Genomic DNA, 17,785 nt, shown 5'->3' with positions numbered 1-17,785 from the left:
TCGGCTAGCGCCTAACCGAACGAGTGCTCGCAGACTCCCTTAAGACTTTTAACTTTAAAAACAAGAAATAAGTGGTAATAGTACTGTCAATTTTGAGATGCTGTTGCCAGTATCGTTTCCTTAATTTCTCTTCATTGAACTAAGACGTTTGGTGCAGTATTTGTTTTTGAATGAAAGAATGTGAATGAAGATGAGTCGTCTCTCGTTGTCTGTTGTCATTCCTTATTGAAGAGTCCTTACTGTTGACCATAACCGACGAAGGGGCGTAGACTTCGGCCGAACTTCGGTGTGCCTGAACAGCCGAAAAACCCTGTGTCTTAGTCCAACACTAACAAAAACGTCACAATGTGGTCATAATGTATGCGCAAACTCTTCCAAACTGTTTCTTCTGGGAAGCATGCAGCCGCCTTTTATACCTTCACTAAATATCACCTTACTAATTATCAACTTCCCCAGACTTCCAAGGCTTTCATGAGAGGAAACAAGTTCAGAGAGAGAAATTGGCCAATTTTTATCCATTAATATTTAAAGCATTACCCAATTTTAATAATCTGCAGTTATTTTAGGAAACTGCAAAGAACTACTTGATTAAAAGAGGGTGGGCCAGCCTTTTATCTCCAGAGTAAGCTGTGTACCAAAATATCTGAGTGAAGCATGCTTTAAGTAGACTTAGTAAGGATTTGAGTTAGGAGAGAATTTTCACTAGAATACTAAAATAAAAAATGATTACTTTATATTACAATATTGATACCCACGTGTGTCAAGGTGTGGTTATAGTTATCTCTCTTGTACATTAAATACAGACACGTATCACTTCATAGTGGTGATACAGATGTAGGCCTGTTACAGCCGCACCCCTTTAATGAACAACATCAGCAGGGTTTATGTTCTACTTCATGGACAACATCAGCAGGTTTTATGTTCTACTTCATGGACAACATCAGCAGGTTTTATGTTCTACTTCATGGACAACATCAGCAGGTTTTATGTTCTACTTCATGGACAACATCAGCAGGTTTTATGTTCTACTTCATGGACAACATCAACAGGTTTTATGTTCTACTTAATGGACAACATCAGCAGGTTTTGTTCTACTTTATTCCTTTTTGGTTTTGCCTTAACTGAGCTATGCTGCAATCGTAAGATGAATCTCAGCATATTTTGATAAATTGGTGGACAAAAGTATTTTTACTCCAACCCCAGAAATGAGTGTCCTTGCAAGTCTGTGGTGTCTCTCTTGTTGTGATGTTTGTTTAGTCCTATATTTTTAATCACAGCCCCCCGTCACCCCCCACAGGAGGCCTTTTGTCTTTTCGAAAGGCCGTCATTGTAGATAAGAATTTGTTCTTAACTGCCTTGCCTAGTTAAATAAAGGTTCAATAAATTAAATCAGTGATGGAACTCTCTGGTCAAGGGAAGCTAGCACAGGGAGTTTTGAAAAGATCACAAAGTATAACGAGAATAGCTGCTAGAGAAATAAACCATTGGTGTGAAAACTATTTTATGTCTGGTTTCCATGGTGACAGCTGCTTTACCCCAAAACCTCTTAATCACAGGTCAGCTAGGGGGGTGCACAGCTTCCCTACTTTGCTCTTCTTGCCAACATGCTCCTTGAATTTCATATTTTGCTTCACCCCCCCCCCCCCATACACACACTCTATACAAACGACAGGCCTGTATTTTTCTTCTCAACTCATATGTTACACAGCAGATTGCTTAAGTTTCTGGATTATAGTGGTTGCACGTACAGTACCTATCCTTGGTGACGGCAGCAGTGTTTCGCTCTGCTGGCGTGTGCCTCACCCCCTCTCCTACTCCCTCCATCTTGCCGCCTCTACACCTCTGTGGAATGCCATCTGTTTCCCTCCCGTTCTAATCAAACCTCTCTATCCACATGCCAGTCTCTATAGTGATGCTGTACTGTTTAACTCCCAATACCCTGTGGTTTTCAGCAACACCTGCTTCTCCATACCTTTTCCTTATGTTTGCTAGATCTTAACAGTTTGCTGTAACACTAACAGTAGGCAGTAGATATCGGACCGCTTAAGTATACAAAGCCCATTATGAAATACAGCCTGTTCTATGCAAATTTCAGAAATTCACAGATATTTCTTTTACAGTGGAATATGGTCGCCAGCAGGTCTCCCGCTAGCAGGGTTTTTAATTGGACTGAAATTACTATGACTATTTCCTGTGGCACTCTTAACACTTATTTCCAAACATTATTGTAATACATACAGTGCTTGTCTGTTTGTGTGGTCTATGCAGTGTGTGATATAAGCTGTCTAGTTGTGAGCCTGCACCTTAACATGGGGGGACTGTCTGAATGGATGAGAGGGGTGCCTGCCCTGGTTGGCAGAGATGAGTTTTAGAGCGCGGGATGAATTACAAAGATAAATTGGATCAGATTTCAGTGAATTTTGGCCGTCGCAATCTCAAGCTTCTGCAGCGATGTGGAGGGAGAAATGGTCTGATAAATTATTTCCTGGTGCCTCCGTGCCTGTGCTGTAGTAGGGCTGTCATTCTTACAGACAGCACGGACGTTCATAACTATAATCACAGCCTGGGATATCACACGCTATCTTCCTTTTGTAGCTGTCAGTCTTGTTGTCGCTTCCCCATTTTAGGAGATTTAGTTGTGTACTGTAAGATATTCAGATGAACAATTTTGGTTTGTGAGTGGTTAATTCGTTATGCATTTTTATCAAGATAATTTTACCTTTTTGAACCCAGAAATTGTAATCTCTTCAAATAGAATTCAGAATATGAGAATGTGCCTTCTACAAATAACTTACTATGTATAGGGCTGCCCATGGAGGAAATCTGACTGCACACTATATTGGACTATAGTGGGTTCCCGAGTGGCGCAGCGGTCTAAGGCACTGCATCTCAGTGCAAGAGGCGTCACTACAGACCCTGGTTCGATCCCGGGATGCATCACAACCGTCCGTGATCGGGAGTCCCATAGGTCGGAGCACAATTGGCCCAGTGTCGTCCGTGTTAAGGGAGGGTTTGGCCGTGGTAGGCCGTCATTGTAAAATAAGAATTTGTTCTGATTTACCTAGTTAAATAAAGGTTAATTAATAAAAGTCATGGAATGTGAGCAACAAAGCTCTTTTTAAGGATGGAGTACTTGAATACAGTCTCCCCCCTTGTATAACTGTGCCTTATTAACAATGACATTCTTGATGGAGTACTTGAATACAGTCTCCCCCCTTGTATAACTGTGCCTTATTAACTGACATTCTTGATGGAGTACTTGAATACAGTCTCCCCCCTTGTATAACTGTGCCTTATTAACTGACATTCTTGATGGAGTACTTGAATACAGTCTCCCCCCTTGTATAACTGTGCCTTATTAACTGTGACATTCTTTATGTCCTCAAGTAAGTTTGAAGTAGCCTATTGTAGGTTTGAAGAAGCCAAGTAAAGGTTTGTATCTAATTGGATCTGTCTGTATGTACAGGTGGGCTATGAGAACGCTGGCACAGTGGAGTTCCTGGTGGATAAACATGGAAGGCACTACTTCATCGAGGTCAACTCCCGCCTGCAGGTGGAGCACACCGTTACCGAGCAGATCACGGAGTGAGTCACAGCCGTTACCATGTCACCTCTGACAACCTATAAGACTGTGTTCCCTTTAAAAACAGAATTTATTTGCCACATGTGCCGAGTACAATAATGGTAGACTTAACCGTGAAATGCTTACTTACAAGCCCTTAACCTACAGTGCAGTTCAAGAAGAAAATATTTACTAAGTAGGCTAAAATAAAAAGTAATACAATAAGAATAGCAATAACGAGGCTATATACAGGGGGCACCAGTACCAAGTCAGTGTGCAGGGGTACAGGCTAGTTGAGGTAATCTGTACATGTAGGTGGGGGCGAAGTGACTATGCATAGGTAACAAACAAGCAGCAGTGTACAAGAGAGGGGGGGGGGGGTGTTGTCAATGTAAATTGTCCGGTGGGGATTTTTATGAATTGTTCAGCAGTCTAATGGCTTGGGAGTAGAAGCTGTTGAGGAGCCTTTTGGTCCTAGACTTGCCGCTCCGGTACCGCTTGCCATGCGGTAGCAGAGAAAACAGTCTGTAACTTGGGTGACTGGAGTCTCTGACAATTTTCTGAGCTTTCCTCTGACACCGCCTATTATATAGGTCCTGGATGGCAGGAAGCTTGGCCCCAGTGATGTACTGGGCCGTTCGCACTACCCTCTGTAGCGCCTTACGGTCAGATGCCGAGCAGTTGCCATACCAGGCGGTGATGCAACCGGTCAGGATGCTCTCAATGGTGCAGCTGTAGAATCTTTTGAGGATCTGGGGACCATGCCAAATATTTTCAGTGTCCTGAGGCGGAAAAGGTTTTGTCGTGCCCTCTTTACGACTGTCTTGGTATGTTTGGACCATGATAGTTTGTTGGTGACGTGGAACCCAAGGAACTTGAAACTCTCGACCCACCCCACTACAGCCTCGTCGATATTAATGGGGGCCTGTTCTGCCTGCGTTTTCCTGTAGTCCCCAGTCAGCTCCTTTGTCTTGCTCACGTTGAGCGAGAGGTTGTTGTCCCTGCATCACACTGCCAGTACTCTGACCACCTCCCTATAGGCCATCTCATCGTTGTCTGTGTTCAGGCCTACCACTGTTGTGTCGTCAGCAAACTTAATGATGGTGTTGGAGTCGTGTTTGGCCACGCAGTTGTGGGTGAACAGGGAATACAGGAGGGGACTAAGTACACACCCCTGAGGGGCCCCAGTGTTAAGGATCAGCGTGGCAGACTTGTTGTTGCCTACTCTTACCACCTGGGGGTGGCCTGTCAGGAAGTCCAGGATCCAGTTGCAGAGGGAGGTGTTTAGTCCCAGAGAACTTAGCTCCGTGGGCACTATGGTGATGAACACTGAGCAGTAGTCAATGAACAGCATTCTCACATAGTTGAAGTCAGAAGTTTACATACACTTAGGTTGGAGTCATTTAAAACTCGTTTTTCAACCACTCCACAATTTTCTTGTTAACCTCTCTAGGGTATGTGGGACTGTAGCGTCCCACCTCGTCAACAGCCAGTGAAACTGGAGGGAGCCAAATTCAAAACAACAGAAATCCCATAATTTAAATTCCTCAAGCATACGAGTATTTTACACCATTTTAAAGCTACACTTGCTGTAAATCCAGCCACAGTGTCCGATTTCAAAAAGGTTTTACGACGAAAGCACACCAAACGATTGTTAGTTATGAGCCAAGTCACAGAAAAAGACAGCCATTTTTTCCAGCTAAAGAGAGCATTAACAAAAAGCAGAAAGAGAGATAAAATTAATCACTAACCTTTGATAATCTTCATCAGATGTCACTCATAGGACTTCATGTTACACAATACATGTATTTTTTGTTCGTTGAAGTTCATATTTATATCCAAAAATTTGAGTTTAGGCAAGACGCTACTGTATCACTTGGCAAAAAGCCTGAGAAAATGCAGAGCCCCAAATTAAAATGATTTACTATGAAAATTACTATAAAATCTAACTTTCATTAAATCACACATGAACGATACCAAATTAAAGCTACACTGGTTATGAATCCAGCCAACATGTCAGAATTCAAATAGGCTTTTCAGCGAAAGCATACGATGCTATTATCTGAGCATAGCACTTATAGTAAACAAAAGAGAGAACATTTCAACCCAGCAGGCGCGACACAAAACGCAGAAATAAAAATATAATTCTTGCCTTACCTTTGACAAGCTTCTGCTGTTGGCACTCCAATATGTCCCATAAATATCACAAATGGGCCTTTTGTTCGATTAATTCCGTCGATATATATATATCCAAAATGTCCATTTATTTGGCCCGTTTGATCCAGAAAAACACCGGTTCCAACTTGCTCAAACATGACGACAAAATATATCAAATGTTACCTGTAAACTTTGCCAAAAAATGGCAAACTACTTTTGTAATATAACTTTAGGTATTTTTTAACGTTAATAATCAATAAAATTGAAGACGGGATGATCTGTGTTCAATACAGGACTAAAACGAAATGTTGCATGCCTTCTGTTTGATTGAAGCGCAGGTACAGGACACCTGGAGTGCCTCGACTTCAAGATGGCCGTATTTCTTCAAAACACAAAGGAATAACCTCAACCTATTTCTCATGACTGTTGACATCTGGTGGAAGCCGTAGGAACTGGAAGCAATTTGCTTAGAAATCTGGTTTCCCAATGAAAACTAATTGAAAAGACAGTAACCTCAACAACAAAAAACCATCTGAATGGTTTGTCCTCGGGGTTTCGCCTGCTAAATAAGTTCTGTTATACTCACAGACATGATTCAAACAGTTTTAGAAACTTCAGAGTGTTTGCTATCCAAATCTACTAATAATATGCATATCTTATCTCCTGGGGATGAGTAACTAGCAGTTGAATTTGGGTATGCTTTTCATCCAAACGTGAAAATGCTGCCCCCTACCCTAGAGAAGTTAACAAACTATAGTTTTGGCAAGTCGGTTTGGACATCTACTTTGTGCATGACACAAGTCATTTTTCCATCAATTGTTTACAGACAGATTATTTCACTTATAATTCACTGTATCACAATTCCAGTGGGTCAGAAGTTTACATACACTAATTTGACTGTCTTTAAACAGCTTGGAAAATTCCAGACAATTGTCATGGCTTTAGAAGCTTCTGATAGGCTAATTTACATAATTTGAGTCAATTGGAGGTGTACCTGTGGATGTATTTCAAGGCCTACCTTCAAACTCAGTACCTCTTTGCTTGACATCATGGGGAAATTGTAGACCTCCAAGTCTGGTTCATCCTTGGGAGCAATTTCCAAACGCTTGAAGGTACCACGTTCATCTGTACAAACAATAGTACGCATGTATAAACACCATGGGACCACGCAGCCGTCATACCGCTCAGGAAGGAGACTCATTCTGTCTCCTAGAGATGAACGTACTTTGGTGCGGAAAGTGCAAATCAATCCCAGAACAACAGCAAAGGACCTTGTAAAGATGCTGGAGGAAACGGGCACAAAAGTATCTATATCCACAGTAAAACGAGTCCTATATCGACATAACCTGAAAGGCCACTCAGCAAGGAAGAAGCCACTGCTCCAAAACCGCCATAAAAAAAGCCAGACTACGGCTTGCAACTGCACATGTGGACCGTACTTTTTGGAGAAATGTCTTCTGGTCTGAAACAAAAATGGAACTGTTTGGCCATTATGACCATCGTTATGTTTGGAGGAAAAAGGAGGCGACTTGCAAGCCAAATATCACCATTCCAACCGTGAAGCACGGGGGTGGCAGCATCATGTTGTGGGGGTGCTTTGCTGCAGGAGGGACTGGTGCACTTCACAAAATAGTTGGCATCACGAGGAAGGAAAATAATGTGGATATATTGAAGCAACATCTCAAGACATCAGTCAGGAAGTTAAAGCCTGGTTGCAAATGGATCTTCCAAATGGGCAATGACCCCCAAGCATACTTCCAAAGTTGTGGCAAAATGGCTTAAGGACAACAAAGCCCTGACCTCAATCCTATAGAAAATTTGTGGTCAGAACTGAAAAGGCGTGTGCGAGCAAGGAGGCCTACAAACCTGACTCAGTTACAGCAGCTCTGTCAGGAGGAATGGGCCAAAATTCACCCAACTTATTGTGGGAAGCTTGTGGAAGGCTAAAATGTTTGACCCAAGTTAAACAATTTAAAGGCAATGCTACTAAATACTAATTGAGTGCATGTTAACTTCTGACCCACTGGGAATGTAATGAAAGAAATAAAAGCTGAAATAAATCATTCTCTCTACAATTAATCAGACATTTTACATTCTTAAAATGAAGTGGTGATCCTAACTGGCTTAAGACAGGGAATTTTTACTAGGATTAAATGTCAGGAATTGTGAAACTGAGTTATAACTGCAATTTCGCTAAGGTGTTATTTAACTTCCGACTTTAACTGTAGGTGTTCCTTTTCTCCAGGTGAGAAAGGGCAGTGTGGCGTGCGATTTGCGATTGCGTCATCTGAATCTGTTGGGGCGGTATGCGAATTGGAGTGGGTCTAGGCTGTCCGGGAGGATGCTGTTGATGTGAGCCATGACCAGCCTTTCAAAGCACCTCATGGCTACCGACGTGAGTGCCATGGGGCGGTAATCATTTAGGCAGGTTACCTTCACTTCCTTGGGCACAGGGACTATGGTGGTCTGCTTCAAACATGTAGGTATTACAGACTCGGTCAGGGAGAGGTTGAAAATGTCAGTGAAGACACTTGACAGTTGATCCGCTAATGCTTTGAGTATACGTCCTGGTAATCCGTCTGGCCCAGCGGCTTTGTAAATGTTGACCTGTTCACATCGGCTACCGCGAGAGCGTTATCACACAGTCATCCAGAACAGCTGGTGCTCTCGTGCATGCTTCAGTGTTGCTTGCCTCGAAGCTAGCATAAAAGGCATTTGGCTCGTCTGGTAGGCTCGCGTCACTGGGCAGCTCGCGTCTGGGTTTCCCGTTGTAGTCCGTAATAGTTTTCAAGCCCTGACACATCCGACGGGCGTCAGAGCCGGTGTAGTTGGATTCAATCTTAATCCTGTATTGACGCTTTGCTTGTTTGATGGTTCGTGTGAGGGCATAGCGAAATTTCTTATAAGTGTCCGGATTAGTCTCCCGCTCCTTGAAAGCGGCCGCTCTAGCCTAAAGCTCGATGCGGATGTTGCCTGTAATCCATGGCTTCTGGTTGGGATATGTACGTACAGTCACTGTGGGGACGACGTCATCGATGCACTTATTGATGAAGCCGATGACTGAGGTGGTGTATTCCTCAATGCCATTAAATGAATCCTGGAACATATTCCTGTGTGTGCTAGCAAAACGGTACGTATGCTACACTACAGGACTATCTGACCATTTCTGTATTGAGCGAGTCACTGGTACCCCCTGCTTTAGTTTTTGCTTGTAACTAGGAATCAGGATTAAATTATGGTCAGAGATGCCAAATGGAGGGCGAGGGAGAGCTTTGTATGTATCTGTGTGTGTGGAGTAAAAGTGGTCTAGGGTTTTTTCCCTCCCCTGGTTGCACATTTGACATGCAGGTAAATATTTGGTAAAACTGATTTAAGTTTGCCAGCATTAAATTCCTCGGCCACTAGGAGCGCCGCTTCTGGGTGAGCATTTTCTTCTTTGCTTACGGCCTTATAGAGTTGGTTGAGAGCGGTCTTAGTGCTAGCTCTTAATGATCGGCTATGAAAAGCCAACTGAAAATTATTCATGATTATTATTTGACCATGCTTGTCACTTATGAACATTTTGAACATCTTGGCATAGTTCTGTTATAATCTCCACCCGGCACAGCCAGAAGAGGACTGGCCACCCCTCATAGCCTGGTTCCTCTCTAGGTTTCTTCCTAGGTTTTGGCCTTTCTAGGGAGTTTTTCCTAGCCACCGTGCTTCTACACCTGCATTGCTTGCTGTTTGGGGTTTTAGGCTGGGTTTCTGTACAGCACTTCGAGATATTAGCTGATGTACGAAGGGCTATATAAAATAAACTTGATTTGATTTGATTAGCTTTGCTTTGTGGTGGTAAATAAATGGCTACGAATAATACAGAGGAGAACTCTCTTGGTAGATGGTGCGGTCGACAGCTTATCATAAGGTACCTAGGTTCTACCTCAGGAGAGCAATACCTCGAGACTTCTTTAACTTCTTGCAACTATAGGGGGTGCTGTTCCGCATTAGCATATTTGTGTCTCCAAATTAAACTGCCTCGTGCTAAATTCTTGATCGTACAATATGCATATTATTGTTATTATTGGATAGAAAACACCTTCTAGTTTCTATAGAAGTTGGAATTTTGTCTCTGAGTGGTACAGAACAATTTCTACAGCACTTTTCATGACAGGGTTCAGATTTCAGAAATGTTTACCTCTGATCTGGGGTCTGTTTATAAGGCCACAGTGAATGCTATGAAGAAACCGACACTGCCTACGTCTTCCTCTGGGTGTCTGTACGTCATCACGTTTTCAATGAAGTCGATGGGACGTTCACAGCCATTATAAATGACCAAAATGTACAGAGACCGCCCTTTCTCAACGTGCGCCTCAAGCGTGAAGGCCATCGGACCTGTCTCGTTCCAAATCGTTTTCTAACCAGCAATATTTCTCCGGTCATGTTTTCAGTCGTTATAGTTGTTAAAAACATCATAATGTAGTGAATTCGAACCGTTTTATAGCAATTTATATCCGTTTAGTGCGATTCTGAGGAATTTATTTGTCGTGCACTCTGAAAGTTTGGACACGTTTTGGGAGGTCGGTCGTTGGTGGTGGACATTTCGAAGGACAGAGGACATCTATCGACCAAAAGACGTTTATAACATAGAAAGGATACATTGCCCAAGAATATGATGGAAGATCAGCTCAAAGTAAGCAATATTTAATATGATAAACCGTGTTTCTGTCGAAATATTTTAAACGCATATTTCGCCATTTTGTTTGGTATAGCTTCACCTGGCGAACCCTGTATTGAAAAGTAAGGATAATTTTAAAAATGTAAATCAGCGGTTGCATTAAGAACTAATTTGTCTTTCGATTCCTGTCTACCCTGTATTTTTTAGTCAAGTATATGATTAGCTTTCAATTAAACTAGATCACTCTGATAGATGACGTCAGACATATTGAGGCTTGATTTCCTAGTATTTTTATTGTGTAACCACGGTTTTGTATGGCTAAATATGCACCTTTTCGAACAAACTGTATATGTATGTTGTAAAATGATGTTACAGGAGTGTCATCGGAAGAATTCTGAGAAGGTTAGTGAAAAAATTAATATCTTTTGGCGGTGATTACGTTATAGCGCTCTTTGGCTGGAATCGATGCTCTGGTAACGTTTTCACATGTGGTATGCTAACTTATCGATTTATTGTGTTTTCGCTGAAAAACGCTTAGAAAATCTGAAATATGGTCTGAAATCACAAGAACTGGGTCTTTCCATTGCTATGCTTTGTCTATTTTTATGAAATGTTTTATGATGAGTAAATTGGTCATACACGTTGCTCTATCTAGTAATTCTAGTGGATTTGTGATGGTCGGTGCAATTGTAAACTGTGATTTCTACCTGAAATATGCACTTTTTTCTAACAAAAACTATCCTATACCATGAATATGTTATCAGACTGTCATCTGATGGTTTTTTTTATAGGTTATTGGCTATCAATATCTTAGTTGAGCCGAATTGGTGATAGCACCTGAAGGAGTAAGAAACTGATGGAGTTAGAATAGTGGTGTATTTTGCTAACGTGTTTAGCTAATAGATTTACATATTTTGTCTTCCCTGTAACACATTTTAAAAATCTGAAATGGTGGCTTTATTCACAAGATCTGTATCTTTCATCTGGTGTCTTGGACTTGTGATTTAATGATATTTAGATGCTACTATCTACTTTTGAAGCTATGCTAGGTATGCTAATTAGTGTGTGGGGGGTGTGGGGGGTGCTCCCGGATCCGGGGTAGAGGCTCGTGAAAGGTTAATATTAGACATTGCGCACCAGCTGTTTTTGACAACAACAACAAAAAATCTATATACAGCGTGTGCAAATGAGGTAAGATTAGGGAGGTAAGGCAATAAATAGGCTGTAGTGGTGAAGTAATTACAATGTAATTACAATGTAATTACAAAAAACCACTTGAGTGGTATATGTGCAGAAGATGAATGTGCAAGTAGAGATACTGGGGTGCAAAGGAGCAAAAAATAATAATAATATGGGGATGAGGTAGTTGGATGGGCTATTTTACAGATGGGCTATGTACAGGTGCAATGATCTGTAAGCTGCTCTGACAGCTGATGCTTAAAGTTAGTGAGGGAGATATTACATTTACATTTAAGTCATTTAGCAGACGCTCTTATCCAGAGCGACTTACAAATTGGTGCATTCACCTTATGATATCCAGTGGAACAACCACTTTACAATAGTGCATCTAACTCTTTTAAGGGGGAGGGGGGGGTTAGGAGGATTACTTTATCCTATCCTAGGTATTCCTTAAAGAGGTGGGGTTTCAGGTGTCTCCGGAAGGTGGTGATTGACTCCGCTGACCTGGCGTCGTGAGGGAGTTTGTTCCACCATTGGGGTGCCAGAGCAGCGAACAGTTTTGACTGGGCTGAGCGGGAACTGTACTTCCTCAGAGGTAGGGAGGCGAGCAGGCCAGAGGTGGATGAACGCAGTGCCCTTGTTTGGGTGTAGGGCCTGATCAGAGCCTGAAGGTACGGAGGTGCCGTTCCCCTCACAGCTCCGTAGGCAAGCACCATGGTCTTGTAGCGGATGCGAGCTTCAACTGGAAGCCAGTGGAGAGAGCGGAGGAGCGGGGTGACGTGAGAGAACTTGGGAAGGTTGAACACCAGACGGGCTGCGGCGTTCTGGATGAGTTGTAGGGGTTTAATGGCACAGGCAGGGAGCCCAGCCAACAGCGAGTTGCAGTAATCCAGACGGGAGATGACAAGTGCCTGGATTAGGACCTGCGCCGCTTCCTGTGTGAGGCAGGGTCGTACTCTGCGAATGTTGTAGAGCATGAACCTACAGGAACGGGTCACCGCCTTGATGTGAGTTGAGAACGACAGGGTGTTGTCCAGGATCACGCCAAGGTTCTTAGCGCTCTGGGAGGAGGACACAATGGAGTTGTCAACCGTGATGGCGAGATCATGGAACGGGCAGTCCTTCCCCGGGAGGAAGAGCAGCTCCGTCTTGCCGAGGTTCAGCTTGAGGTGGTGATCCGTCATCCACACTGATATGTCTGCCAGACATGCAGAGATGCGATTCGCCACCTGGTTATCAGAGGGGGGAAAGGAGAAGATTAATTGTGTGTCGTCTGCATAGCAATGATAGGAGAGGCCATGTGAGGATATGACAGAGCCAAGTGACTTGGTGTATAGCGAGAATAGGAGAGGGCCTAGAACAGAGCCCTGGGGGACACCAGTGGTGAGAGCACGTGGTGCGGAGACAGATTCTCGCCACGCCACCTGGTAGGAGCGACCTGTCAGGTAGGACGCAATCCAAGCGTGGGCCGCGCCGGAGATGCCCAGCTCGGAGAGGGTGGAGAGGAGGATCTGATGGTTCACAGTATCAAAGGCAGCCGATAGGTCTAGAAGGATGAGAGCAGAGGAGAGAGAGTTAGCTTTAGCAGTGCGGAGCGCCTCCGTGACACAGAGCAGTCTCAGTTGAATGACTAGTCTTGAAACCTGACTGATTTGGATCAAGAAGGTCATTCTGAGAGAGATAGCAGGAGAGCTGGCCAAGGACGGCACGTTCAAGAGTTTTGGAGAGAAAAGAAAGAAGGGATACTGGTCTGTAGTTGTTGACATCGGAGGGATCGAGTGTAGGTTTTTTCAGAAGGGGTGCAACTCTCGCTCTCTTGAAGACGGAAGGGACGTAGCCAGCGGTCAAGGATGAGTTGATGAGCGAGGTGAGGTAAGGGAGAAGGTCTCCGGAAATGGTCTGGAGAAGAGAGGAGGGGATAGGGTCAAGCGGGCAGGTTGTTGGGCGGCCGGCCGTCACAAGATGCGAGATTTCATCTGGAGAGAGAGGGGAGAAAGAGGTCAAAGCACAGGGTAGGGCAGTGTGAGCAGAACCAGCGGTGTCGTTTGACTTAGCAAACGAGGATCGGATGTCGTCGACCTTCTTTTCAAAATGGTTGACGAAGTCATCCGCAGAGAGGGAGGAGGGGGGAGGAGGGGGAGGAGGATTCAGGAGGGAGGAGAAGGTGGCAAAGAGCTTCCTAGGGTTAGAGGCAGATGCTTGGAATTTAGAGTGGTAGAAAGTGGCTTTAGCAGCAGAGACAGAAGAGGAGAATGTAGAGAGGAGGGAGTGAAAGGATGCCAGGTCCGCAGGGAGGCGAGTTTTCCTCCATTTCCGCTCGGCTGCCCGGAGCCCTGTTCTATGAGGCTTCAGTGATTTTTTTGCAATTCGTTCCAGTCATTGGCAGCAGAGAACTGGAAGGAGGAATTGGCTTTGGGGTTGACCAGGGAAATATACCTGCTGGAGCGCGTGTACGGGTGGGTGCTGCTATGTTGACCAGTGAGCTGAGATAAGGCGGGGTTTTACCTAGCAAAGATTTATAGCTGACCTGGAGCCAGTGGGTTTGGTGATGAGTATGAAGCGAGGGCCAGCCAATGAGAGCATACAGGTCGCAGTGGTGGGTAGTATATGGGGCTTTGGTGACAAAACGGATGGCACTGTGATAGACTGCATCCAATTTGCTGAGTAGAGTGTTGGAGGCTATTTTGTACATGACATCGCCGAAGTCAAGGCTCGGTAGGATAGTCAGTTTTAAGAGGGTATGTTTGCCAGCATGAGTGACGGATGCTTAATGTGAGTCTGGAAGGAGAGTTTACAGTCTAACCAGACACCTAGTTATTTGTAGTTGTCCACATATTCGAAGTCAGAACCGTCCAGTGTAGTGATGCTGCACGGGCGGGCAGGTGCGGGCAGCGATCAGTTGAAGAGCACGCATTTAGTTTTACTTGCATTTAAGAGCAGTTGGAGGCCACGGAAGGAGAGTTGTATGGCATTGAAGCTCTTCTGGAGGTTAGTTAACACAGATTCCAAAGAAGGGCCAGAAGTATACAGAATGGTGTCGTCTGCGTAGAGGTGGATCAGAGAATCACCAGCAGCGAGAGCGACATCATTGATGCATACAGAGAAAAGAGTCGGCACGAGAATTGAACCCTGTGGCACCCCCATAGAGACTGCCAGAGTTCCGGACAACAGGCCCTCCGATTTGACACACTGAACTCTGTCTAAGAAGTAGTTGGTGAACTAGGCGAGGCAGTCATTTGAGAAACCAAGGCTGTTGAGTCTGCCGATAAGAATGTGGTGATTGACAGAGTCATGCCTTGGCCAGGTCGATGAATACGGCTGCACAGTATTGTCTTTTATCGATGGCGGTTATGATTTCGTTTAGGACCTTGAGCGTGGCTGAGGTGCACCCATGACCAGCTCGGAAACCAGATTGCATAGCGGAGAAGGTACTGTGGGTTTCGAGATGGTCGGTGATCTGTTTGTTAACTTGGCTTTCGAAGACATTAGAAAGGCAGGGTAGGATAGATATACGTCTGTAACAGTTTGGGTCTAGAATGTCTCCCCCTTTTGAAGAGGGGGATGACCGCGGCAGCTTTCCAATCTTTGGGGATTTCAGACGATACGAAAGAGAGGTTGAACAGGCTAGTAATAGGGGTTGCAACAATTGCAGCAGATAATTTTAGAAAGAGGGTCCAGATTTTGCCGCTCTTTCAGAACATCAGCTATCTGGATTTGGGTGAAGGAGAAATGGGGAGGCTTGGGCAAGTTGCTGTGGGGGGTGCTGAGCTGTTGACCGTGGTTGGGGTAGCCAGGTGGAAAGCATGGCCAGCCGTAGAAAAATGCTTATTGAAATTCTCAATTATCGTGGATTTATTGGTGGTGACAGTGTTTCCTATCCTCAGTGCAGTGGGCAGCTGGGAGGAGGTGCTCTTATTCTCCATGGACTTTAGTGTCCCAGAACTTTTTGGAGTTTGTGCTACAGGATGCAAATTTCTGTTTGAAAAAGCTAGCCTTTGCTTTCCTAACTGCCTGTGTATATTGGTTCCTAACTTCCCTGAAAATGTGCATATCGCGGGGGCTATTCAATGCTAATGCAGTACGCCACAGGATGTTTTTGTGCTGGTCAAGGGCAGTCAGGTCTGGAGAGAACCAAGGGCTATATCCGTTCCTGGTTCTATTTTTTTTGAATGGGGCATGCTTATTTAAGATGAGTAAAGCACTTTTAAAGAATAACCAGGCATCCTCTACTGACGGGATGAGTTCAATATCCTTCCAGGATACCCGGGCCAGGTCGATTTAGAAAGGCCTGCTCGCTGAAGTGTTTTCGGGAGCGTTTGACAGTGATGAGGGGTGATTGTTTGACTGCATATCCATTACGGACGCAGGCAATGAGGCAGTGATTCCTGAGATCCTGGTTGAAGACAGCAGAGGTGTATTTAGTGGGCAGGTTGGTCAGGATGATATGAGGGTGCCCGTGTTTACGGATTTGGGGTTGTACCTGGTAGGTTCATTGACAATTTGTGTGAGATTGAGGGCATCTAGCTTAGATAGTAGGACGGCCGGTGTGTTAAGCATGTCCCAGTTTAGGTCACCTAACAGTACGAGCTCTGAAGATAGATGGGGGGGCAATCAATTCACATATGGTGTCCAGGGCACAGCTGGGGGCTGAAGGTGGTCTATAACAAGCGGCAACAGTGAGAGACTTATTTCTGGAAAGGTGGATTCTTTTTAAAAGTAGAAGCTCGAATTGTTTGGGCACAGACCTGGATAGTATGACAGAACTCTGCAGTAGTTTGCAACTCCGCCCCCTTTGGCAGTTCTATCTTGTTGGAAAATGTTATAGTTAGGGATGGAAATTTCAGGATTTTTGGTGGCCTTCCTAAGCCAGGATTCAGACATGGCTAGGACATCCGGGTTTATGGTTACAGAAGTCAACAAATGAGAGTGCCTGGGGAATGGGAGTGGAGCTAGGCGCTGCAGGGCCTGGATTAACCTCTACATCACCAGAGGAGGATAAGGGTACGGCTAAAGGCTATAAGAACTGGTTGTGTAGTGCGTTTGTAACAGAGTAAAAGGAGCAGGTTTCTGGGCGCGGAAGAATCGATTCAAGGCATAATGTACAGACAAGGGTATGGTAGGATGTGAATACAGTGGAGGTAAGCCTAGGCATTGAGTGACGATGAGAGCGGTTTTGTCTCTAGAGACATCATTGAGACCAGGTGAGGTCATTGCATGTGTGGGAGGTGGAACAAAAGGGCTAGCTAAGGCATATTGAGCAGGGCTGGAGGCTCTACAGTGAAATAAGACAATCACTAACCAAAACAGCAATGGATCAGGCATATTGACATTAGGGAGAGGCATGTGTAGCCGAATGATCATAGGGTCCATTGAGTAGCTAGGCGAGCTGGAGACACGGCGATTCAGACAGCTAGCGGGCCGGGGCTAGCAGAAGGGCCTTGGGGGACGTCGCAACGGACGAGTCTGTTGTAGCCCCTTCGGACGGTTACGTCGGCAGACCAGTCGTGATGGATCGGCGGGGCTCCGTGTCGGCAGTAAAAGGGATCCAGGCCAATTGGCAAAATAGATGTTGTAGCCCAAGGAGTGGCTGATGGACCTCTTCAGCTAGCCGGGAGATGGGCCTAGCACGAGGTTAGCTCCAGGCTAACTGGTGCTTGCTTCGGGACAGGACGTTAGCCAGGAGTAGCCACTCGGATAGCAGCTAGCAAGCTGCGACGAGCCAGATGAAAAGGTTCAGAGCTTGCGGTAGGAATCCGGAGATGTGGTATAGAAAAAGCAGTCCGATATGCTCTGGGTTGAATCGCGCTGTGCAGACTGGCAGGAGTTGACCGGGCTGAGGTTAGCTGATGACCGCTAGCAGTGGCTAACTGACTAGTAGCTAGTTAGCTGGCTAGCTTCTGTTGGGGGTTCCGGGTCTAAAGTATAGAAAATAGCAGATCCATTGGGTGAGGCGGGTTGCAGGAGAGTATGTTGAAATTGAGGTAAAAAATATATACACGGGACAAGAGAAGACAAAGATGTCTGACTGCTACGCCATCTTGGATTTTTTTTTCTGTTCTGCCGGTGCGTGGAAAATCCTGCCAGCTCTATATTGTTCGTTTCTTCGTTCAGCCACGGCTCGGTGAAACATAAGATGTTGCAGTTTTTAATGTCCCCTTGGTAGGATAATCTTAATATTAGGTCAGCAATTTTATTTTCTAATGATTGCACGTTATCAAGAAGAAAATCTG

At 44.7% G+C, this 17,785-nt stretch overlaps 1 protein-coding gene across 1 annotated transcript in view; it reads left to right on the top strand.

Annotated features, from left to right (window-relative positions):
* Positions 1-17,785, top strand: part of LOC139537119 (pyruvate carboxylase, mitochondrial-like) — a 104,337-nt gene that overhangs the window by 16,669 nt on the left and 69,883 nt on the right. Inside the window, exon 8 of the mRNA XM_071338044.1 lies at positions 3,467-3,585. Within this exon, the coding sequence (XP_071194145.1) occupies positions 3,467-3,585 (119 nt within the window). The remainder of the gene's footprint in view (positions 1-3,466; positions 3,586-17,785) is intronic.

The sequence above is a fragment of the Salvelinus alpinus genome, chromosome 13 (assembly GCF_045679555.1).
Source record: "Salvelinus alpinus chromosome 13, SLU_Salpinus.1, whole genome shotgun sequence".
NCBI classification, from domain to species: Eukaryota; Metazoa; Chordata; class Actinopteri; order Salmoniformes; family Salmonidae; genus Salvelinus; species Salvelinus alpinus.
The sequence above is the reverse complement of the archived record's forward strand: the minus strand, read 5'-3'. Positions and strand labels throughout refer to the sequence as shown.